Source organism: Chiloscyllium plagiosum, unplaced genomic scaffold (assembly GCF_037043375.1).
Source record: "Chiloscyllium plagiosum isolate Xiang-an unplaced genomic scaffold, Cpla_swu_hap1 HiC_scaffold_2, whole genome shotgun sequence".
Classification (NCBI taxonomy): Eukaryota; Metazoa; Chordata; class Chondrichthyes; order Orectolobiformes; family Hemiscylliidae; genus Chiloscyllium; species Chiloscyllium plagiosum.
In genome coordinates, this window is record NW_028270140.1 from 63,320,215 (window position 1) to 63,347,149 (window position 26,935).

The following is a 26,935-nucleotide window of genomic DNA, read 5'->3' on the forward strand; positions in this document are numbered from 1 at the left end:
TGTGGTTTCTGCACATCAAATCACAATATAACGAGAAAGGTTTAGATTGTTAAAACAATGTTTGCTTTTGCAGACTGGTTTGTCAAACTTGCAAGTAGATTAGCAGTTTCCTTTCTACTCTGATGCTCTCGATTTTCAAGTTATCTGAGCAATATGAACAATAGGCAAGTGATAAACCATTGCAAGAAATGTTAGCATCCAATCAATTTCAGGCATTTCCACCTCTTTCCTCTGGCCTTACAGGTCTGAATGTTAAGTAATGACTGATGATCGAAGTAAAGAGAAAGATTCTTCTGCTAGTCGACTTCATAAACTTCAAAGTTTGTTGGTATAAATTAACTTCTAAAATGTCACAAATACCATTGCTGAATATCAAGGTCCTGTTTCTAATCTGGTTGAGGGTGACAAAATTCTCTGGCAGGTGACAAAGAAGGAGGCAAGAACTGTTGACATTTAAGACAGATAATAAGCCACACAAAGTGCAAAAGACAGAGAAGTGAAAAATCACTACATGTTCATCCCCTCCCTTCCCACTAGAGAAAATCATCAAGAAACCTGCTTTTCCACCCAAGGGAAATTACAAATTGTGCACAATTTAGCAGTAACTAGTGAGAGCTTGTAATTCTGGTAAACATACCAATTACTTGCATAACAATCTCAGTGATGTTTTTCCTTTAGAATCTTAGTGCTTTAAATTTGTAGACTGCTTCTGATTTCAGGAAACCCAATTCCCTGTCTAACCCTGGCTGTTGCATAATTAGCTCATTAATCAGTTCAGTCAATTGAAATTGAAATAAACATCGATATTACAGTGATTATTGAAGTATTGAAGTATTGACCCTTCTGGTCTCTGAATAGTTGGAGACTGGACATACCTCAAAGAAATTCATACAAATTCCTCACAAGTTCTAATGGATATTGCCTGGCAAGTTTAAACTTCTGATGGGTAATTCCCCAGCTCTGTGGGAGCCTGTGCAACTGTCTGAGACTCTGAGTTACCACCCTGTCTAGGTGCTACCCTGTCACTCTATCCAGTTACATCACTCATATTCATTTGTTAACACCCTTAAAATCTGTATAAATGTCCCACAAGCCTTTCAGTGTGTTAGTGAGTGGTGAATTATGAGAATATAGCAGTTAGTGCTGTTACAATAGAGGGCATGATTTAGCTTCCCTTGACCATCCTGCACTACAAAGAAGGATTCCAATTTCAAGAGCATGAAGTCCTGGCCAGAAATGCAGAACTTGGTTGTACAGGTTCTTGTACAATCTGATAATGATTGTTGTTCCGGGAAAATTTGGGTTAGTAGCACCATTATATTACAGTGTTACATTCCTAAAATTAATAACTAAACAATTTTTAAAAAACTTTACGTTCATTTTTCTAACCAAAGACAATATTCCACTTCATCATAATCATCTTTTTCATTTTGAGGTTCAAACTTTCCTCTCTATTGTCTTGATTCTTTGTTCCTACTTCCCATTTTCCAGGTGGGAGCAATTTTCACTTGCTGGAAAACAACTTTAAAGTCTAATTTTCTAGTTTTAGTTCTAGTTTTCCAATATATATTATATCCAGCCTCTCAAAATTATCCTTAGTTGAGCTGTCACCAATTTTTAATCTATAATATCACATCCAAACAAGACATGCTGCTCTTGGCAGACATAGGCTTATACTTAAATATGAAAACTCCCCAAATCCAGATTCTCCATAGAGGTCATTTTAGAAAATTCTTTCTTCTAATATACAATGCTTCACATGCATTTCAGTGTCATGTTTTATTTGCCATTGTTCTAACAATTGGCAGTTTGTCCAATTAATTTTGTAAATTCTGAACTGCCTTTTGTAGCTAAAATCATAGAATGATTTCAGCACAGAAAAGAGATCATGCAGTCCAAATTATGCTAGTTCTTTGAAGGAGCAATTCACATAAAGCCACTTAGTTGTTTTTTTCCCATATTCCTGCAACATCTTGCCTTTACAGATAAATCCCACTTAAAAGCCTCAAGAGCCTCTGGCTTCACCATGCATTTAGGGAGTGCATTCCAGATCCTAACCACTTCCTATGTGAAAATGTTTTTCCTCAGGTCTCCATTGCTTCTTTTGTTAATTGCCTTAAGTCTGTATTTTCGTTCTTGATCCATCCATAAATGGGAACACTTTCTCTTATCTAGTCTATCCACATCTTTGTCATTTTAACCAACTCAATTGAATCTCCTCTGAGCCTTATTTTGTCTGATGAGAACAATCACAAATTCTCTAATAAGATAAAAGCAAAATACTGGGGATGAAATTAATCATGATACTAAACGGTACTGGAAATACTCCATGGGTCCAGGAGAGAGAAGTAGAATTGACGGTTCAATGTGACTCTTCTTCAGAAGTGAACTTCTACAATGTTTTGATGTAAGCTTTATTTTATACTTTGATTGGGAAGGGGTATCAATATTTGTTACCCATCTTTAATTGTCCTTGAAAAGGTGTTGATGAGCCATTTTCTTGTATCCTTTAAATCTGATCTGTTATGGTTCTGTTAGGAATGGATTTCCAAGATTTTGATCCTGTCATAGTGAAGGAATGGTGATATAGCTTCTGTGTCAGGAGGGTGTGTGGTTTGAAGAGGACTTTGCAGATGTTGTTGAACATCTGCTGAACTTGTCCTTCTAGGGAGTAGAGATTGCTAGTTTGGAAGGTGCTGGTGAAGGAGCCTTGGTGAAATGCTGCATTGAAGTTTGTACACAGTACACACTGCTGCCACCATGTATTGCTGGTGGAGGAGTGAATGGTTAAGGTGTTAAGTCAGGTATCAATCAAACATACTTCAAGATCCTCCAGGTGTTATTGGAGCCACACTCATCCATATAAACAGAGAACATTTGTTCACAACTCCTAATTTGTCAATTAACTTCCCAATCTCAGGAATAATTCTCAAAAATCTCACATGTCTTCACATCCTTTCTAAAGGAGTGCCAAGAACTAGTTGCACTGAGTCAGTGTTTTATTCAAAGTTTAAAGTAACTTCCTTGCTCTTATGTGCTGTACTTTTAATATTAAAGCTTGCATCCTTAATCCCTTTCAACTTCTCCTGATATTTTCGTTCATTCGTACGTGAAAAAACCAGGTCTCATCTGCTTTCTAAAACTGCAACCTTCATTTGATATCATCTTTCTGCTTTCTTCCTACTAAAATAAGTCACGTCACACTGTATACATCAATTTCTGCTTGACATTGATTCATCTATTATACTAACATGTAATAACATAATACAACTATTGTGGGCAGCACGGTGGCTCAGTGGTTAACACTGCTGCCTCACAGCACCAGGGACCCCGGTCCAATGACTGCCTCAGGTGACTGTCTGTGTAGAGTTTACACATTCTCCCTGTGACTGCGTGGGTTTCCTCCGGGTGCAGGCCAGATGAATTGGCCATGCTAAATTGCCTATAGTGTTAGGTGCGTTAGTCAGAGAGAAATGGGTCTGGGTGGGTTACTCTTCAGAGGGTCAGTGTGGATTTGTTGGGCTGAAGGGCCTGTTTCCACACTGTAGGGTATTAAATCTAAATCTTAAATTAAACTAGTAATAATACAAATCAATTCCATAAAAGAGCAAGCTTGTTATGTGTGATGATTTTTAAAAAGGTCAAAAATGAACAAGCATTTATTACTGTATCTTTCAAAGGATGCCAAAAGTTTGATTTTTTATTGTCATGTATATTTATTATAAATACAGCAAAAAGTATTGCAAGTGTGTTGCCATTCCCTAGCACTATCTTAAAATGCAGAAAATAAACCAAAACACAGACTATAAAGCCAAAAAACCAATCAAGTTCAATTTATAGTCTCAAGTCAATAAAGGTAGATCGTTTTTGGAATAGCTCGCACTTCGTGCTCAGCCATGGGCCTGGATTTGGTCTCCTTGCTTAATAGACAGTGAATTAGTTTGTAAAAATATCGTTATTATTGTCATATAGCTTCAAAATGCAACCTATAGATATAAATAAAAAGCAAATGCTAGGGGAAGCAACTTACTCAACAATATTCCCCATCTAGGCATTTCTCTTTGAACAACTAGAGCATTTGCTGCTTTCAAAACTTTAGTTTTCTTTCATTCTTAATGTAACATGAGATTTGAACACGTGAGTGGCCCAAAGATCATGAAGCAGGTTCTTTCTTCCACTGGCATCTGGTCATTTCACGCATAAGGGAAATAAGGTGAAACACAGAAACACAGTATTTACTTGGAATTATGCTTATGATTTACTTCTGGTTGAGGAGATTGTCATCAGTCTGATCCTTGTAACCGTGGGATTCCTTTCCCTCATATGAGCCTCTTATAATATTCAACAATGTAATTATTGACTTGGCCATTTCCAGTAAAGGATGTGGTGAGCCCAAAGAGATGTTTGACAGTGAATACTGGGGTAAAATATAGCAAAGGACTCATAGAGGCTGGAAATCTGAAAGTACTTGGATAAAATCGGATGTACTGGAGTTTGTCCAAAGAAAAGATCATATGGAAAATAGCCAGTGGATGATTGTGGAGTGCCCTTATAAGGATAAAACAGCTCCAGAAGACACTCAGGCTGCTTTTGTTTATTCTCAGGAAGAATGGTGTTCATAGAACATAGAACATAGAACAGTACAGTACAGGCCCTTCGTCCCTCCATGTTGTGCCAACCTTTTATCCTCCTCTAAGTTCAGACTAACCTACATACCCTTCATTTTACTATCATCCATGTGTCTGTCAAGAGTCACTTAAATGTCCTTCATGTATCTGACACTACTACCATTGCTAGCGTGCATTCCACATACCCAGCACTCTCTGTACGAAGAACCTACCTCTAACATCTCCCCTAATCTTTCCTCCAATCACCTTAAAATTATATTCCCTCATGATAGCTTTTTCCACCCTGGGAAAAGGTCTATGCTTATCCACTCTATCTATGCCTCTCATTATCTTGCACACCTCGATCAAGCCACCTCTCATCCTTCTTCACTCCAATGAGAAAAATCCTAGTTCCCTCAATCTTTCTTCATAAGACATGCCCTCCAGTCCAGTCCATCCTGGTAAACCTCCTCTGCACCCTCTTAAAAGCTTCCACATTCTTCCTATAATGAGACAACCAGAACTGAGCATAATATTCCAAGTGTGGTCTAACCAGAGGTCTATAGAGCTGCAGAGTAACCTTGCAACTCTAAACTCAATCACCCTGATAATGAAAACCAATACACCATACACCTTCTTAACAACCCTATCAACTTGGATGGCAACTTTGAGGGATCTATGGACGTGGACTCCAAGACCCCTCTGTTCCTCCACAATGCCAAGAATCCTGCCTTTAATCCAGTAATCCGCATTCAAATTCTACCTTCCAAAATGAATCACTTCACACTTTTCCAGGCTGAACTCCATCTGCCACTTATCAGCCCAGCTCTGCATCATGTCAATGTCCAGGTGAAACCTACAACAGCCCTCCATACTATCCATCACTCCACCAACCTTTCGTGTCATCAGCAAACTTACTAACCCACCCTTTCACTTACACATCCAAGTCACTTATAAAAGTGACAAAGAGGGATCCACGATGGTGACGATATAGAAAGATCATGTTGCAGAGCTCCGCACCACATCACAAGTGAGCGAAGTCCTAATCCACCCTACCTGGATTACTGCAATATCCTGGGACTCTGGAAAGGTTGTGGAGTCCCAGGAAACTGTTAAAGAACAACTTACCTTGGTTTCACTGTCCAGGGATGCTGAAGAAGGGAGCAGGTATGTTCTGCCCAGCCTGCAGAATCCTCGGGCTCAATATCCTACCAGGTCCTGATAATGGAGCTCGCAAAATCTCACGAGATGTTGGGGAAGCAGATAGAGGAGAAGCTGGCCACAATCTCTATCTGCAGAAGCATAAACAGCAGCAAGGAGACCTGGAGAAAAGAACGGATGTGGTAGAACGCAGAGTCGCAGTGGTGGAAGCTAATGCTGATTCCTCCAAGGAGAGGATCCAGGCCCTGGAGATGCAGGTCCATAATTTGCTTGACCAGGTTGATGAGCTCGAGAACAGGGGCAGGAGAAAAAATATTTGAATTGTCAGTCTGCTGGAGGGTAAGGAAGGTCAGTGACCAGTGGAATTTTTTGAGGACTGATTGCTGAAATTCCTTAAGTTGGAGGCTGAAATGGGAAGCTTGAAGATTGAGAGGGTTCACCTGGTCAAGGTGTGGAGGTCAGGTCTGGACCAATGTCCTCATCCTATAGAGATAAGCAGAGAATTGTGGAAGCTTGCAGAATCCAGGGGAAGGATCCAAAGGCTCTAGTTTATGAAGGCTCTAAGATCATGTTCTTCCAGGACTTCTCAGTGGCAGTGATCCGGAAAAGAAAATCCTATGATGGCATCAAGATAAGACTGAGGCAACCTGGGAGGTACTCTCTGAGGTATCCGGCAGTGCTTTGTATCACCTTAGATGGATCTATCCAACTCTTTGACAAACTGGAGAAGGCAAGGGACTTTGTGGACAAATTAACTTAATCTGAACAATTTAGTATGTACAAATATTAGTATTGTTTGTGTATGTCTCTACTTCTCTTCAAAAAAAAAGAGAAAGTCTGGTCGGGGCTTTCTTTTCCTATTTTTCATTGGTAATAGTTTGGTCTAAACTATGCTTAGGGGTGGCTGGGATGTTTACTTTCAATTTCTAAGTTAAGTTATACCAAAGGATGGGTGGGGTACTTAATCTTTTTCAAAATTTCTTAGTTCACATTGTTATTCCAATGTGTATTTCTTTGCTGCTTGGGTTTATGGTTTGGCTCTAGCCAGGAGGAGAGAAAATGGTTGGGGTGGCTAGATGCCGACTTACATGCAGTTTATGCCTGGTTCAGGTATTTAAATGCCCTGGCTGCTGCATTGGCAGTGGGATGGCAAGTTGGGTTTTGGGATGTGTAGATGTCCTCTTTGGGCAGTGGGTGAATTTCCCAATTTAGAGTGATTGGTGCTTTATATGTTGGTTTGTTTTTTTGGTTTTTATTGTATAGAGTCTTTGAAAGCTTTGTGGGTTTGTTAACTTTAGTGGGTTCAGTTTATGTAGTTTTTATGTATGATGGATCTTGCAACAGTAAGGCTCGGTGATTTGTAATTCGAGGTTCCCGTCTCTGTAAACTAAATGTTACTGCAGAAGGTTATGGCTAATGACTTGATTAAATAATATACCTGGAAAATCAAGGGGAGTCACTCACCAATTAAGAAGAAAAAGGTACTTCTGACTCTTAGAAAGGAGAAGGTGGATATTACTTTGTTACAGGAGACACACTTGGATGATAGGGAGCATTTGATCGGGTTTACTTTTCATCTTTTAATACCAGAAGTAGGGGAGTGGCTATATTGGTTAGGAGGAATTTCCCATTTAAGTTACTCGATGTGTTAAAGACACATGCAGGAGGTTTGTAATCCTCAAAGCCCTAATAAACAGGGAAGAGTATGGTGTTTTAAATGTTTACTGCCCTCCGGCACATCCCCTCAAATATTTGGTAGATATGTTCTCTAAATTGATCAGTTTTGAGTCCTGGCATATCATTGTAGGGAGAGATTTTAATTGTCTTATGGATCCCACGGTAGACAGGTTGCACAAAGGCCTCCCTGTACCCTCTGTACAAACTAAACAATTAGTGGATCTGTGTGTGGAGGTAGGGTTGGTAGATGTCTGGAGGCATCTCCACCCTATAGGTAGGGATTTTATGTTTTTTTCTAATTCACACAGACATCACACCAAGATTGATTTTTTTCTGACCCCTGTGGCAACCCTGGACTTAGTGGCATCTTGTACGATTGGTAATATTACCAACTCCGATCACCCTCCAGCGTACCTGTTGGTTAAGATTAAGGACGAGATAGTGGAGCCGAGGCACAGGCGAATGGATCCCTTTATCCTTAAGGATAATATGTTTGTGGAGTACTTCTCCAAAGAATTTAGGGCATTCCTAGACATTAATTCAGGCTAGGTTAGTAGCCTGTCTGTCCTTTGAGAAACCACCAAAGCCTATGCTGGGGGTTAGTTATTTCCTACTGTGCCAATAGGAAGCGGCAGAAGGGCGAGCAGTAACGTCTCCTCAAAGCACGGTTGAAGGCAGCCAAGAAGGCTTACTTTGACAGGTCTTTGTTGGCCAAACTACAGAGGATTACGGCACTGTGATCTGCATTGAATTCTGTGCTCATACAGACAGGAAAGAAGGAGCTTACTTTCGCAAAACAAAGGCTATATGAGCATGGTGACAAACCGAGCAAGTACCTAGCATATCTCACCAGGAAAAAGAGTGCCCCTCAAGCCATTACATCGATTAGGGAAGGTGCTGGGAACCTGTAAGCAATTCTAAAAAGATTAATGTGGCATTTCGGAGATTTTACTCTGAATTGTATCAATCTGAGGGCTGTGAGGAGGGGCAGGCCAAGGTGGAATCCTTTTTCAAGAATCTGGAGCTTCCGGCTGTGGCCCGGGAACACCAGTCTTTTCTCAATGCCCCCTTATCAGAGCAAGAGGTGCAGCAGCTTCAGAGTGGAGAGCTGCCCGAACCTGATGGACTTAGTAGCGAGTTCTTTACGGAACTTATAAACAGATTGTCAGGCCTGATGCTCAACATGTTCAAGAGAGGCTAATATTTCACTTATTCTTAAAAAAAGAAAGGTCCTGGAAGACTGTGTTTCTTACAGGCCCATTTCACTCTCTAATGTTGACTTTAAAATCCTCTGTAAGACTCTTGCGTTAAGGCTGGAAACTGTGTTACCTTCTATTGTTAAAGTGGACAGACAGGCTTCATAATGGGTCGCAGATCCTCCAATAATGTTGGGTGGCTGCTTAATATAATTCAAGGGTGTCAACAACAGTCAATACAGGGATTGGTGACCTCTCTAGATGCAGAGAAGGCATTTGACTGAGTTGAGTGGCCATGTCTTTTTGATACTCTAGACCAGTTTGGCTTGGGCGAAGCCTTTATAAGATGGGTAAAGGTTCTCTACAATGATCCTCTCGCTGTGGTCATCACCAATGGGGTACGACCAAGCAATTTAAAAATTTTTAGGGGCAGCCGACAGGGCTGTCCCCTTTCACCATTGCTTTTTACATTGGTGATTGAACATTGGTGGAGGCCATTTGTAGGGATCCCAATATATCGGCTGCAGAAGTAGGGTCAAAATTACTTAAGATTTCATTGTACTTGGACGATGTCCTCATTTTTAAAATTAAATCCTGCAGTTTTGGTGCCTCATCCGTTACAATGCATTAGCTCGTTTGGCAGCTTTTTGGGGTACAAGATTAATTTTGCAAATTCAGAAGCTATGCCTATGGGTGATTTTTTGAAGGTGCTAGGTCTTGAGGGCGAATCTCGATTCCTATTTAAGTGGTCACGGGGAGGTGCGGGTTTATGTATTTGGGCATATTCATCACTCCAGTTTTTGATTGGTTGTTTAAAGCTAATTTTGTTCAATTATTTGACAAAATCAAACAAGACCTTCAAAGATGGGAGGCACTTCTGGTCTCATGGTTAGGTTGGATAGCTCTTATTAAGGTGAATATTCTCTCCTGTTTGTTGTACCCTATACGAATGCTGCCCCGGACTTTCGATAAGCTAATGTTCAGGAGACCAAGTGGCTGGTTCTGCTCTTTAATTTGGCATCGTACGTGACCCCTTAATAAATTAGCTAAACTGCAACTGCCTCACAAACCGAGGGGAGTGAATCTCCCGGACACTAAAAACTATCAGCTAAGCTTGTTTTAATCTTACGTGAGTGATAGGGCTTGTGGGGACCCTCTTTCAATATGGTTAGATATTGAAACCTCTCAGGCAAAGTGCCCCCTTATTAGTTTGCTGTTTTTGGACAAAATGAGGACAGTTAAGGAATATTGCGACAACCCAATGGTTATCAATACTGTTAAAGTATGCAGGGCAATTTGGCAAAGGGAAGGCAATATTGGCAAAACATCTTTTCTTACATCTATAGTGATTATGCCAGGTTTTCAACTGGGGATGATGGATTCAGGATTCAAACATTGGGCAGCTAGGGTGTGTCTTGCATCGGTGATTTATTTGAGGGAGACACAATGATGTCTTTTAACCAGTTAGCATGGGAATATGAGCTATCTAGCAGCCACCTCTTCTGCTTTTTTCAAGTTAGGGATTCTATTCAAAAAAATCTACGCTTTTGACTGATCCCAATAAATTCGACATAGATGCTCAGTGCTAAGAGTACAATTTCTGTCAGCACTCTATATCATCAACTAGCGGAGGCAACACCTCAGGTGAGTTCGATCAGTTTTGCAGGGTGTAGAGAGAGAGCTAGGCATTGAGGTCTCCTCAAAGGCATGGGAAGATATTTGGGAAAATGCAAGAAAGATATCAATTTGCAATAGGACTCATGCTTTACACCTGAAGATTCTCCACAGGGTCCACTTGGCTCTGGATAATTTGTCAAAATTTAAACCAGGGGTATCTTCAACATGCCCCAAGTATAACAGTAGTACGGGCACTCTTACCCATTGTCTCTGTCCTCTGGAGCACTGTAGCAGGTGCAATGGAGAGGATTTTGGGTGTAAGGGTGGAGAAGGATCCGATCTCTCTTCTTCTTGGCCTGCCCAGTGTATTCCCTGTAGATGCGCATAAGAAAAATCTTTTCAACATGCTCACTTTCTACGCAAGAAAGAATATCTTGTTAGGTTGAGCGTCTGAAAATTCCCTGGGCCTGTCGAGTTGGTGTAAAATTGTTATGGAGCAGATCCCCTTGGACTTTCTTACAAGAATGATAGACCACAAAACTGAGAATATCTATAAGACATGGCAGCCCTTTTTGGACTACCTGGAGACAAATTTGTCGGCCATACTAATAAGGGCTTTTATATAGACACAACAATTTGCTTTATGAGTCCAATATCCAAAGAGGAGGAACTGCGAACGTATGAATATGTGAAAATTAATGTTCTTGATATTTGAGAGTCAGTGTTTTGCTTTGCTGAGTTGTATTATTCTTATTTATTAGTTTGTTGTTAGTTATTATTTATTTAGTTAAGTAGTTGGTTGGGTTTTTAAATTTTTTTATATGTATTTATACATTTGTACATGAGGGGGTTAAGGTTTTTAAAACTTTTGTGTTCTTTCTTTGTATTGCTTTGAATGGAATTGTTTTGTATTTGTTGTAATATTAAAACATCTATTTTCAATAAAATATATTTAAAACAAAAGTGTCAAAGAGCAGAGGTCCCAGAACAGATCCCTGCAGAATATCACTGGTCCAGGTCGAATACTGTAGCCAATTCTGAATCAATTCAGCCAAATTTCACAGTAATCCATACCTCCTTACTTTCTGAATGAGCCTAATGTGGAGAACCTTATCAAATGCTTTTCTGAAATCCATATACACCACATCCACTGCTATACCTTCACCAATATGTTTTGTCACATCCTCAAAGAATTCAATAAGGCTGGTGAGGCATTACCTGCCCCTCACAAAGCCATGCTGACTATCTCTAATCGAACTATGCTTTTGCAAATAATCATAAATCCTATCTCTCAGAATCCTCTCCAATAATTTGCCCACTATCAACATAAGACTGACGGGTCTGTAATTCCCAATTATCCCTATTCACTTTCTTGAACAAGAGAATAACATTCACCACCCTCCAATCATCTGGTACTACTCCAGTGGACAGTGAGGACGCAAAGATCATCGCCAAAAGCACAGCAATCTCTTCCCTCACTTCCTATAGTAACCTTGCATATATCCCGTCTATCCTCATGTTTTTCAAAATTTCCAGCACATCCTCCTTCTTAACATCAACTTGTTTGAATACACATGCTGTCCTCACAAACGACACATTCCCTCTCACTAGTGAATATTGAAGCAAAGTATTTATTAAGGACCTCCCCTTCATCCTGTGACTCCAGGCACATGTTCCCTCCACTATCCCTGATTGGTATCCTCTACCCTCTCTGTCCATCCTCTTTTTCCTCACCTAAGTGTCGAATACATTGGGGTTTTCCTTAATTCGACCTGCCAAGCCTTTTTCATGCCCCCTTCTAGTTCTTCTAAGTCCATTCTTCAGTTCCATCCTGGCTACTTTGTAAGCCTCTAGAGCCCTGTCTGACACTGCTTCCTTAACCTTAAGTAAGCTCCTTTCTTCCTCTTGACTCAATGTTTCACATCTCTTGTTATACAGTCTAAGCTTGAATTATTCACACAAACTAATTGATGATAGAGGGTGGTTCAACGTACAACAGTGCCATTGGGGTAATTTTCCATATTCCTGTCATTTAGCTTCAGAAGGACAGACATAAGCAATAACCACTCTCTTCTGCCCTTGAACCTGATACAGCATCACTCCTTAAGCCAGGAAATTGTTGTCAGGTTCTGAGTAAAAGGGAGGTGGGAATCTTGATAGCTAAGAACAGATGATGAGACAGGTTCAACTTGAAGGTACAAAAGGATATTTCACATGCTAGGGTTAAAACGCCTTGTGATGCTCACTATCACACCTTGTAAATCCTTCCCCAATGACTCCTGCAGTATTTGCTGATTTCCAAAGCAAATTGTGGAGTGGAGCAACAAACTGTGCAAAGCCTTGGCCAAATCTCAAGCTAGACCAAGGAACCCAAGTGTTTCCCTTCCTGTCTGAGGCCAGGGCCATTCTTCTCCAGTTTGAACTTACTTATCACCAGGCTAGCAAAGCGCCCAAAATAGAGTATTTTTGGATAAAAATATTGTTACTTCTTAGATTTTACTTTCAAACTAACTGCGATAAGTTGCGATAAAGGTCTCCTGAAATAGCAAGCTGAAGATGAGTAAACCTATCAGATACACAAAGAGGGACTCGAAATTCTAAAGTTGGTACATGGATAGGGTAAACAGATAAGTTCTTTTACCTGGGTTGGGAGAGTCCAGAACAAGAGGGCATAGGTTTAGGATGAGAGGGGAAAGATTTAAATGGGACCTAAGGGGCATTTTTTCACATAACGGGTGGTGTGTGTTTGGAATGAGCTGTCAGAGGAAGTGGTACAATTACAGCATTTAAAAGGCATCTGGATGAGTATATGAATAGGAAGGGTTTAGAGGGATATGGACCAAGTGCTGGCAAATAGGACTAGATTAATTTAGGATATTTGGTCAGCATGGATGAATTGGACTGAAGGGTCTGTTTCCATGACACTATGACTCCATGTTTTCTCCAGAAACCAACACTGAATTTGATAGTCTGTCTTTCTTTGTCCACATCTGTATTCTATGCAGTGAAGATTTATTCTCTCATTAAATAGTTAGAATTTAGATAGACTGTCACTTGAATGACAGTGCATGTACAGATTTTGCTTTCTATCATTCCTGTGCTTCTCCTGTATGTTTAAGTTGCCAACAGAAACAGAGCATGTGCTCTGTGCTGCAATGTAAAGTTTTTGTTATCTTTCTGCTTCTGTTGGCTTCTCTCTTTTCTTTTCTTATTGCTGTTTTAAAGATTGCAAGTTTAAAACAAGCCGCCTATTTTTAAATGGCATCTAAGATTGCAGCCGAAGGTTAGGAAGTGTTTGGGCTTTTGAAGCACATTGGCTTCTGATTTCCTGTCCAGCCACATTCTTCTTTTGTTTCCCCATTTGTTATTTTGAACATTTTATCTTCTTTAAGAATAGAATAGAATAGAATCACCACAGTATGGAAACAGGCCCTTGGGTCCAACAAGTCCACACTGACACTCCAAAGAGTAACCCATCCAGACCTATTCCCCTACTCTCTTATCCTATATTTGTCCCTGACTTCGGTGGAGGAGGAATGATTTGGGAGGCTGCTGTGGCCATGATGGTGGTTCCTCATGGCCATTGTAAACGCATCTGCTGATGGTCAGCTTTGGTATCTTCAGTGGCACAGCTCAAATTGCACTGGTCCAGGTTAGCACCAGCCTCGGCAAAGGGGTGGTTTAGGCCAGGCATCCAATGGCCCGGGATTCCTTTGGATGGTTTCTGCGACGGATCTACCTGAATTGGTGAGGCTTCAGGATTCTGCAAAGTCTAGTAACCCGAGAATCTAGCAAAAAGGATGTCCAACTTCAGCGATGAGATTGGTACTTTGGGCAGCTTGTGCAGAATCTTGCGGCATGGGATTCCAGTGGCCCAGCACAGATGGGCTGCTTCAGTAACAGCTTTCAGTCCAGTATGCCAACGGCTCAGCGTGGCAGTTTTGTTCTTCAGCGGCAGCTTCATCAGCTTTGTACAATGGTACTGTCTTTTCCTGAACCCAGGAACCATTAATTGAACTAAGATGGACTTTGTCTTAATTTTTTTTCTTATCTATGCCGTCTGTTAGTAATACAGTGTCATGATTTGACGACTTAAACACTTTTCACTTTTTTTTGTAGATAGTGTTTGCTTTGTGGTTTTCTATACATTGGTCCACATAAATATACCACAGAGAGACTGGCTTATATTGAGTCAGATATCTCGAAGTTTATTAACAATTATCAATGCATATTAATATATTGTCTTAAATTTACATATGCAATCTGGGTTAAATGTTTAGAACATAGAACATAGAACAATACAGCACAGAACAGGCCCTTCAGCCCACGATTTTGTGCCGACCATTGATCTTCATGTATGCACTCTCAAATTTCTGTGACCATATGCATGTCCAGCAGTCTCTTAAATGTCCCCAATGACCTTGCTTCCACAATTGCTGCTGGCAACGCATTCTATGCTCTCACAACCCTCTGTGTAAAGAACCCGCCTCTGACATCCCCTCTATACTTTCCTCCAACCAGCTTAAAACTATGACTACTCGTGTTAGCGATTTCTGCCCTGGGAAATAGTCTCTGGTTATCGACTCTCTCTATGCCTCTCATTATCTTGTATACCTCAATTAGGTCCCCTCTTCTCCTCCTTTTCTCCAATGAAAAAAGTCCGAGCTCAGTCAACCTCTCTTCATAAGATAAGCCCTCCAGTCCAGGTAGCATCCTGGTAAACCTCCTCTGAACCCTCTCCAAAGCATCCACATCTTTCCTATAATAGGGCGACCACAACTGGATGCAGTATTCCAAGTGCGGTCTAACCAAAGTGTTATAGAGGTGCAACAAGATCTCACGACTCTTAAACTCAATCCCCCTGTTAATGAAAGCCAAAACACCATATGCTTTCTTAATAATCCTGTCCACTTGGGTGGCCATTTATTTAGATTACGGTTAAATTGTATACATAGTTGACTAGCTGACTACCTCCTGAATGTACAGAGAATAATATGCCTTTAAGACATCTGTCCAATGATACAGCACAGTGGACCCTCTCCTGAGGATAACTACTAACTACATAGAATTAAATCGTATAGAACATGTAACACAGAAACAGGCCATTAATTTAATCTAATCTGCGCTGATATTTATATTTCACATCAACCTTCCTCTATTCTTTCTATCTATCTCATTTCCCAGCTGTTCAGTATATTTTTCTGAACACGTTTCTATCACGTACACATCCAAGCTATTTGCACTGTCTGTGGCTAACCAAAGAACTTAATGATGTAAAAACATTGGGAAATCTTTCGAAACCAGCATAGGTTGCTAATGACTAAAAATATAAGTAATGATAAATAGTATAGAAATTGTGATATAAATAATAGAGAAATTACATATGATCTGAAGTTAGCAAGAAATATAAAGCAAACAGTAAAAGCAATTTAAAACTACATAAATCCCTTAGAGGTTGAGACTAGGACAACAATAATACAAACAGGAAATGGCAGAAATTTGGACAAATATTTTATGTCTGTCTTCTCAGTAAAATACATTTAAAAGGTATCTCAGGAATAGCAGAAAATGATAAGGCAAATGTGAGGGAGGAACTTAGAATAATGCCTACCACTGGAAAAAAAGGTACGGAGAAAACTGATGTGATGTGACAAATTCCCTGGACCTGAGGCTTGCATCCTTGGATCTTAAAAGAAGTAGTTGTTGTGATAATACAAATTGCAATGGTTATAGTTTTCCAAATTCCCTAAATTCTGGGAATATGATGGCAGCTTGGAAAACTGCAAATGTAATATCTCTATTGAAGATTGGACATGGAAACTATTGGTCAGTTTAGCCTGATATCTGTCACCAGAAAATGTTAGAATCCATTATTAAGGAAGCAACAAGAGTCAATATAGCTTTGTGAAAGAAAAATCATGTTTGACAAATGTACTAGAATTCTCTAATGACTTAACAAACAGGTTAGATACAGTGGAACCAGAAAATATAGTATATTTGGATTTCCAAAAAAACATCAGATTGTTGCCACATTAAAGGTTACTACAAAAGATAAAATGTAGGGAGGTGATACATTAACATGGATAGTTGATTACATAGCAAACAGGAAACAAAGAATACGATAACAGGATCATTTTCAACCTGAGAAGCTGTATCTCATGTAACTAATGGCATGCCACAGGGACCAATGCTAAGATTTTATTTATTTATAATCTGTATTAATGACTTGGTTGAAGGAACCAACTGTATGATAGCTAAATTTGCTTATGATGCATAAATAGATAGGAAAAAATTGTGAGAAGGACATAAAGAATTTGCAAAGGGACATAAATAGATAGGTTATATGAGTAGCCATAGTTTAGTAAGGCAATGTGATGTGAAGAAAATATGAGGTAGTCAACTTTGATAGAAAGAATGGGTGTGTGGGGTGGGAAACATAGTCAGACAGGAAAGTGGAATAAAGGCTACAATCAGATCAGTCCTAATCTAATTGAAGGATGGAGCAGGCTCACATGTCCAATGGCCTATTCCAGCTCTTGTTTGTTATGACCTTAAGATCATTTCCAACAGTAGTGAGTATCACATTATAACCATTCTGCTATAACAGGATATTTCTTTAATGTATTTAATATTAATTGTATTTATTACTGCCAGATTTGGACTTTCGGCTGTATTTAACATGCGCCTGGTGTGTAGCAAGATGGCATAGATGACAAAATGGGTCAGATGACTAGCCAACATCTTTCTGCTCACCATATATTATACTAAGTAGGTAGGTGCTGAAATCAGTAACATAATAATAAGCAAGGTTCACTCAGGATTTTAGCAAATGTACTGACCTGAGTAATATCATGTTCATGCAAAAATGTGGCTGATGTTGGTAGTTTAAGTTTAAAGGCCTACATGAGAAAAGGCATGAAGGGGGCACATAATTTGGGGAGGTGGGGGCATTTTGATGTAACCCCACCCCCAACTTCCTTTCATGCTGACTGAACTCAACCTCTCCCTCAGCTCTGGGATCACTGTCAGCCTGAGACCTCAAGACCTAACTTCTCTGGTCTCCCACTACTCAGCTCTGGCACTGCTAAGTGTGATGGACCCACAAGCTGTCCATGGTAGGTCATCTTCCTGAGTGTGGGGGGGTAGAAGGCAAAGGGTGATTAAGCAGTTTGCTGCTCCCTGCAGTGCATAATAGCTGTGTGACAGACTTTCTCAATGCAAACCAATTTCCAGCTAACCTTTCTTCTGCCTAAGTGAGCAAACCACCTCCCGTCCCCCTCCCATAAAAAAGCAGCTCATTATCATCATCTAATCTGTCCAAGTGATTTAAAGAAATTATAAGTTTTCTCTTTTCAAATTTAAAAATGCCCTAACCTATCCAATCTTTCATGATGACAAAAATCTTTCATTTCTGATGACAGTTTTGTGAAATTTTCATGCATTTTATTCATTGCTTTAGTATCATTCTCACAGAATAGAAACCAAAGTTGTGCATGGAACTGCCTAGGTAGTCTCTGAAGTTCTTGAGAGTAATGACAAAAAGGCCCACCTCTCACCATAATTTACACACGGTAAACAATGCCTGTCATGTCTGGTGCTTTGCAGTAAAATTGAAGTTGGTACAATGATGCCAATCTAGTTTTCTTTAATCTTCCCTATTCTGCTATACTATTTGACCAGGTGATACAAAAGAGTAAATTAATACCCTTTTTGTTTAATTTTCTTTCCCCACTTAAGGGAAGACATCAAGTTACTGCTCATTGCTATTTTAAGCAACACAGCAGAGCTGAGAGTATAAGGCCCTAAGGGATTACTTCTGTTTTCCAGAACTTTCTGATATATTAAAGTTTCGACTTGGAGTACTATGGCCCAGCGAGGAGAAAATAGGATTAATAAAGTGCAAAGGAGGCGAGGTATTTTTATTGAGCTTTTATTCTTTAGTTGAGAAATCGGCAAGCAATTTAAATGAAATTAAAAGTACTAACCTGTAACCAACTTCATTGATTCCAAATTCTGACAGAATCTCTTTCATCACTGAAATTAAAAGAAAATCAGTTTTCACACAGACTAATATTATAAACAATAAAAATGCTAGTGTGGTCAAAAGCAAGAATGATTAAGAGAGTATTATAAGGTGTAATTCATTGTGCAGAGAAGCCAAAATAATGCACAAATTACAACAATGTTTACACAGTGTTCCAAGACTCAAAGGTAGCTTGCTATCAAATTCAATTGAAGACTTTTGAGCTAGACTTTTGCCAAGTCAGGGTGATTCAAGAGCCCTTGAAAATGGCAGGCCAGTCCCAAATCCAGGATTCCTGACCCCATTCTCAGGTTTTGCAATTTTCAGAATTCTCTTTAAGGCTGTGGACTTGTTCAGGTTGCAAACAAATGAATAACTGATTCGACTGGATCCTGGAGGTAGTGGCAGCCAGCAAGAAGGGACATAGTTGTCTCTCACAAAGATGTTACCAGTGGCTACAACATGGCCAGGATCAAGTGACTGCTCAACCAGGTCCCCTGGAGCTTGATGAGTACTCTAAAGACTCCCTGGTGCAGACCATATTTAGAGGTGCGGCAGGCTCTTTCTGAGAGTCGGGGATGGATAGAAATTGCAAGTCTAAAAGCACAGGCAGATGTGACACATCAGAAGGCACAGGGAGCAGCCTCGTGTTCAACAGTCACACAGCAGGAGAGGAGATTCCAAGATGGCACCAATTGGTAAATAATGGATCTCACCACGCTTAACAAGTTAACAGACTGCAATGACTTACAACCATGAAAGCAATAATTTACCATGTTTACAAGGAAATGTTAAATGAGGACTTTCTGTATCAATTTCGCAATGATTGTATACACAAACTTAAGTAGTTTCAAGTACCTTGCAGTTTCAGGTATTGAAACTTTAAACAGTTAGAATAATTGATATTGTTATTACCATACAGTGAAAAGAACTTTTTTTTAAGTGAAGTGCATTTAACATCATAGAAGGCTACAAATGATTCCTTGTTTAAGAGCTTTTTTATACATACTACTAGCACTATAGGTTTAATTGCTTCTATACAGTACATAAGTTTGCATAATCCTCCCAAACTCATAGGGCTCATTGGAGAAAGATAACTGGTGGTGGCTTAACCTGGGGGTCACCACACCTCAAATGAAGGGAGAGATTGAGAAGGAGAGTCCTTCATGGTAACCTCAGTCAATGTGGGAAGTGAACCCATGCTGTTAGCATAATTCTGCCTCACAAACTGACCATTCAGCCATCTGAGCTAAACAACCCCACAGCAGAGTGTATAGTGAGTGAATGGACCTGGAAGTGCTATACCTTGCATGAGAGTATGAAGGACTATATGGAATGGAAAAGGGCATACACACTGGCATGCAGGCTTGGTGAGTTATGGTGGGTATCTGGGGCCGTCTGACATGGTCTGGGTAGCGCATTTAGTTGTGTGTGGATTATTGCATTTGGAATGAAGTACCTTGGCATCAAGACAGGCATTTTAGATTGCCCAACTCTGAAGTTGGCTGCCTCTGAACATTTTCTGGGGTCAGCTGTTATGGTTCAGCCAGCACCCACCATCCAGCAATGAAGATCCCACCTCAGAAGTCAATATTACCAGAGATGAGGGCACAAAGCTGGGAATCTTGCTGAATCATAGGAACAGGATGGGCCCATTTAAGCTTTTGAGCTTGCCCTGCATTCAATATGATCATAGCTGATCAAACACTTCACTGCCTTTTACACTCCCCATTCTCATGAACCTGTAAATCCAATCTCCTCCATAAACATAGTCAAAGGCTGAGCCACCACAGCCCTGTGTGGTACAGAATTCCAAAAGTTCACAAACGTGCTGCAAAATAATTTCTCCACATCTTGAAACTAAGTGAGATTCCTCTTTATTTAAAATTGTGCCTTTGGTTTTTAGATTGCCCAACAGGGGAATCATCTTACCTGAATCTATCTTGCCTACATCTTTAGGTATTTTCTAAGGTTCAGTGAGATCATCTCCCATTCTTTGAAACTCTAGCAGGTACAGGCCCAGTTTGCCCCATTTTTCTTAAGAGAATAATCCAACCATTCTGGGAACAAGTTTATTGAGCTTCCATTGCACTCTCTCTAATATCTTTCCTGCAATAAGACCAAAAGTGCACAAAGTAATCTAGGTGTGACCTAATAAAGCTGTTACATAATTTAAACAAGATTTCACTACTCCTATATTCAATCTTCTTGTAATAAAGGCTAACATTCCATTGGTTTTCTTAATATTTTGCTGATTTACCTGTTAGCCTTCAGTGATTCATTGACAAGGACATCTGGTTCATTTTGTACATATACACTTTCCATGCAGTTCCCATTTAAGAAATACTCTGCACATCTGTTTCTCCTGCCAAAGTGGGATAACCTCACATTTCTCCACACGATATCCCATCTGTCACATTCTTGCCTATTCACTGTCCAAATTCTCCTGGAGCCTCTTTATATCTTCCTCCTGACACACTTTGAATCATTCGCAAATTCGAAAATATTACACGTAGTCACCATATCCAAGTTATTTAAAAGTATTGAGAACAGTTGGGACCAAGTCCTTGTGGTAGTCTACTAAATACAACTAGCCAATGCTAGAATGGCCCATTTTTTCCTACTCCCTGATTTCTGAATGCTGGCCAAACATTAATCCATGCCAACATGATACCTCCTATCCCATGTGTTTTAATCTTTCTAAGCAGCCTCCTATATGGCATTTATCAAAACCCTTCTGAAAATATAACTATACTACATCCATCAGCTCTCCTTTCAGTGAGTTTTGAGAAGATTTCAGTTTTCTTAGTAAAACCTTCAAAACTTTCCAAGTTCATCAAATACCATTTCCCATTCGCAAATCCATGCTGACGATGCTGAATCAAATCATTATCAACCAAGTATTTACTTATCCGATCTTTTATAATAGATTCTATCACTCTCCCTACTGATCCAAGGCTGACAGGTTCTGTAGTGCCGTGTTTTCTCTCTCAGCTCCTTCTTAAACAGTGGGCGACATTTGCTACCTTCCATTCTGCATAATTAATTCTAGAATTTATAACTTTGGAAGAGAGCCAATTATCTCTAAAGTCACCTCTTTCAACTTTGGAATATAGACTTCCATTCATGGAAACTTATCAACTGTCAGCTCCATTAATTTCTCCAGTACAATCTTCTTACTGATGCTAATTTACTTCAACTCATCATTCTACGTCTGGGAGATTTCCTGCATCTTCCGTTGTGAAAACAGACACAAAGAAATCATTTAGCTCCTCTGCCATTTCTCTATTGCCCTTATAAATTCTCCTGATTCTTATCTTTAATGAACTCACATTTATTTTAACCAAACATTTCCAATTTAGGCTACAGAAGCTCTTACAGTCTTTTTTTTTCTGCTAGATTACATTTATATTGTATTGTCCCTTTCCTTATCTTGGGTTATCAGTTTCTTGGGCCTCCTTGTTGTATTCTATAAGCCTCCTAATCCTTAGAATAATTATTTTTTTCTGGAAACTTTACAGGCCTGTCCTTTTAATCTTATGCAATCCTGAACTTGCTTTGTTAGCCATGGTTCACTGACCTCTTTCGAGTATCTATAATTGTAGGAATGTAAAGTTGCTGTAAGACATGCAATAGTCCTTTAAATATTATCTATTGTCTATGTTCAGTCATGTCTTAATGAATTTTCCCAATCCTCCTCAGCCAATTTGTACCTCATGCTTTCATAACTTATCTTATTCAAATTAAACACCATTGCTTCAGAATGAATGACCTCACTTTCAAACATACAGTATTGCAAAATGTCATCACTCATCCCTTAAAGGTTCTTTATCAATAAGCTTATCATTAACCCTTTCTCATTGCATAATATTAGATGTAAAATGACAAGTCCTCTGGTTGGCTCCTCAACATACTGCTCTAGAAAGTTATCCCTAAGACACTCCAGAAACTTGTCCTCCACAGCTTTAGTGCTCAACTGGTCCACCTAGTCCAAATGCAGATTGAAATCACCCATGTTACATGCTTTTGTCCATATTCATGCTTCTCTTATTTCCTGATTAATGCCACACTCCCCAATACCATCATTATTTGTTGGCTTATAACTAACTTCAATTAATATCTGATGACGATTGCTGATTCTAAGCTCTACTCAAACAGTTTCCACACATTGCTCCTCTCATCTGAGATCCTTCCTTACTCATGAACTGATCCCATTCCTTATGTTCAGCTCAAAACCATATCTTTTTCCTTCTTGCCCATCTTTCCTAAACATGTAATGTCCTTGAACATGGAGTTCCTAGTCCAGGTCACCATGCAGCCATGTTTCTGCAATGGCAATTAGAGCAGGTCAATTTACCTTTATTTATACTTTTAGTTTGTCTATTGGTGCAAATGCTGTGCACATTCAGGTACAATGCCCTGTCGTTCTGATAATAATCCCACTGTCAAAGCAAACTTGATGCTCAACCTTGGTTTTCCTGTCTTCTAATCTCCCTAGCATCTTTTCTACTTCTGTTGTCAACTTTATTTCCTTCCAGTTTGGGTTATCCCTCAGGTTCCCAACCCCTGACAAGCAAGTCTGAATCCATCATAGCAACACCAGCAAATCAGACCCAGTCCTTAAAGGTGTAGACTCTCCAGCATACTATACATGTCCCATCTGCCTCAGAACTGATCACAATTCCTCAGAAGTCTCCCAACTATGCCAGTTCTGAAATCCGGCATTTAAATGATCAATTCTCCTGTTCTCAGTGTCACCAACAATGTGGTACTGGGAATAATCCTGAGATTACTGCTCTTGAGGTACTGCTTTTCCACTTACTTCCCAACATCCTGAAATTTGCTTTCAGGACCTCATCCTTGTTCTAACCTATGATCATAAATACTAGCTATTGCCCTCCTCTGAAGGATATTTAGAAACTGGTACATGACAATCTTGATCCTGACACCAGGGAGGTAACACACTATCCTATACCCATGTTTAGATTAGATTAGATTACATTACAGTAAATGCCTGCCCGATCCCCTGACTATAGAATCCCCTATGACTATTGCTCTTCCAATCTTCTTCCTCCACCTCTGAACAGCTGAGTTACCCGTGGTACTGTGGGCTTGAATTTGGCTGCACTCCCCTGAGGAAACAAAGTCCTCACCAGTTTCCAAAATGGAAGACCAGATAGCAAGCATGATAGATTAAGAAGACTCTTGCACTACTGGCATAGTTTTCTTAGTCTGTCTCGCAGTCACCATTCTCTCTCCAACTGTACGTTTTTCATCTGCAGTGTGACACTTCCCTGTATGTGCTATCCACATAGTCCTCTGTCTGTCTGTACAACAGTGATTCCAGCTGCTGCTTAAGTTCTGAAACCCACAGTTCAAACTGTGCAGCTGGTGACACTTCCTGCAGATGTGTTTGTCTGTCCAAGATGTCTACATACTGCAGGATGTACACACTGCCTGACCCTTTTGACCTGTCATTCCATAATTGTAAAATTTATTCAGTACCATTTGAATAAATCCTACTGTGAAAATTAAGCTATTTCTCAGAAAAACTGTCTACAGACTTGAACACAAACTAAATACCCAACTTCAAGATTGGAAATACTGATCAAACCTCCTCACCAAACAGCTGTCACGCCACCCTTTGTCTCAGTGAAGCTGGCCTCTTGATCTGCACCTTATTTCCTATCTCGCGCCAGAGACTTTATTTCTTGCAGTGAACCTTAATTAAAGCAGCTCTCTATCACCTTTTCAAGGGCAACTAGGGATGGGCAGTAAGTGCTGGCCCAGCCAATGATGCCCACGTACCAAAGCTTAATAAAAATGTTGTTTTTCCATTCAAATAGGGATAATCCAGGAAATCATAGACTGATGAGTCTTACATCAGTGGTTGGGAAGCTATTGGAGAGAATTCATAGAGCTAAAATTTACTGCATTTGAGAAAACATGACCTAATTAGGGACAGTCAGCATGGCTTTGTGCAGGGCAGGTCATGTCTTACTAACTTGATTGAATTTTTTGAGGAGGTGAAGAAGGTGATTGAGGAGGGTAGAGCAGTGGATGTTGCTTACAAGGATTTTAGTAAGGCTTTCGACAAGGTCCCTCATGGTTTGTTCATCCAGGAAATTAAGATGCAGAGGATCCACAATGACTTGGCCACATCTATTCAGAATTAACGTGCCCATAGAAGGCAGAGGGTAGTGGTAGAAGGTTGGTTTTCAGGCTGGAGGTCATGACTCATAGTATTCCGCAGGGATCCATACTGGGACCGCTGCTGTTTGTGATATATATATAAATGACTTGGATGATAGTGTGGATGGGTGGGTTATTAAGTTTGCATTCCTGATGAAGGGCTTTTGCCCGAAACGTCGATGCTACCTGACCTGCTGTGCTTTTCCAGCACCACTCTTATCTAAATTCTGGTTTCCAGCATCTGCAGTCCTCACTTTTGCCTATTAAGTTTGCAGATGATACAAAGATCAGTGGAGTTGTGGATAGTGTAGAAAGTTGTCAAAGCATACGACGGGATACAGACCAGTTTTAAGATTAGATTAGATTAGATTAGATTAGATTAGATTAGATTAGATTAGATTAGATTACTTACAGTGTGGAAACAGGCCCTTCGGCCCAACAAGTCCACACTGCCCCGCCGAAGCGCAACCCACCCATACCCCTACATGTACCCCTTACCTAACACTACGGGCAATTTAGCATGGCTAATTCACCTGACCTGCACATCTTTGGACTGTGGGAGGAAACCGGAGCACCCGGGGAGAACGTGCAAACTCCACACAGTCAGTCGCCTGAGGCGGGAATTGAACCCGGGTCTCTGGCGCTGTAAGGCAGCAGTGCTAACAACTGTGCCACCGTGCCGCCCACAGTTGCAGATATGAGCAGAGAAATGGCAGATTGAGTTTAATCCAGGTAAGCGTGAGGTGCTTTATTTTGAGAGATCAAATATTAAGGAAAAGTATACAGTTAATGGCAGAACTCTGATCAGCATTGATGTACAAAGGGTTCTTGGGGTTCAAGTCCATAGCTCCCTGAAAGTGGCCACACAAGTAGGTAGGGTGGTAAAGGAGGCAGATTGCATGTTTGCCTTTATTAGTCGGAGAATTGAGTACAAGAGTCAGGATGTCATATTGTAGCTTTATAAGACTTTGGTTAGGCCACACTTAGAGTACTGCATTTGATTTTGGTTGCCACATTACAGGAAGGATGTGGAGGCTTTGTAGAGGGTACAGAAGAGGTTTACACGGATGCTGTCTGGATTAGAGGATATGAACTATAATGAAAGGTTTGAAAAACTTGGGCTGTTTTCTCTGGAGCAGCAGAGGCTGAGGGGAGATTTTAAAGAAGTCTATAAAACTATGAGATGTGTCAATAGGGTTGACGATCAGAATCTTTTTCCCGGAATTGAAATGTCTAAAACTAAGGGGCATGTATTTAAGGTGAGAGGGGGAAAGTTCAAAGGAGATGTCAGGGGCAAGTTTTTTTATGCAGAACATGGTAGGAATGTTGAACACACTGCCAGAGGTGGTGGTGGAGGCAGATACAATAAGAGCATTTAAAAGACTTTTAAAAAGAACATGAATATGCAAGGAATGGGAGGGATAAAGACAAAGTATAGGCAAAAGGGATTAGTTTAATTTGGTGTCATTTTCACACAACATTGTGGACCAAAGGGCCTGTTCCCGAGCTGTACAGTTCTATATTCTATGCTAAAAATTAAATTCAGGACAACTAAGCAGTCTAGACATATTCTGAAATATTAAATTGGTTGTCAGTGGTGAAAGTGACAAGATTCTTTAGGATTCCTCTGAACTCTGTGCCTATCATGAGAAATTTCACCGCACAACACATGGATATGAGCCATACCATCGTATACAGTAAAAGGCCCCTTGGCCTATCAAGTCTGTTGACTGATAGGCTGGCTGAAACATTAGGAGCGAATTCATCTTAGTGCCTGCGATGCTGGTTCGCTGTGCCACTGATGCTGCTTTTCTCCCATTAGTCAATGGCAAATGTAATACCTGAAAATGGCATCACTTGAGTGACGCGTGTAATCAGATGTATAATAAGACATTTAAGAACTGCTAAAACAACACAGTCCTCATGTACCATTCAAATTGGGTACATTTATTTACTAAACCAATGGGAGAAGTTTTATTTGTCTGAAAGACAGGAAATACAGCTTACTAGTCTCCAAACAAAGTAGCTGAGAAATGGAAGTAGGTAGCATTTCAGGATGGTAAATATGGAGATTGAGTTCCTTCTGCATAATATAGTATTTAGTTGAGGCCATTAATTATAGATACAAACTTGGAAGAATGCAGCTCCAAAACTGAACGATTCAAATCCAGATGAGAAGTCTTGACCCTCAGTAGCACAAGTCAGAGAATAACAGATTTACGGCACTAATAATTTTTGAGGCATTAATCAGGAACCGCACAAAATAAGTGTGCAGTTCTAACAATACCCTTCATTTTTTTCAAAGTCAGTGTCAGAGCTGGAGGACTGACAATTGTACGATCATTTAAATCTTTGTGCTAATCCATTTAGCCTGGTGATTTATTTTATTTAACATCGCAGATGAGACTTAATTTTAGAAAATTGGCAACATCCTCCTGACAATGACCTTGACCCCCCTAGGT

General features: G+C 40.1%; 1 protein-coding gene across 1 annotated transcript in view; it reads right to left on the reverse strand.

The window, feature by feature from the left end:
* The window catches only part of LOC122561689 (kelch domain-containing protein 3), a 218,239-nt gene that overhangs the window by 74,143 nt on the left and 117,161 nt on the right, over window positions 1-26,935 (reverse strand). Inside the window, exon 15 of the mRNA XM_043713698.2 lies at window positions 18,244-18,292. Within this exon, the coding sequence (XP_043569633.2) occupies window positions 18,244-18,292 (49 nt within the window). The remainder of the gene's footprint in view (window positions 1-18,243; window positions 18,293-26,935) is intronic.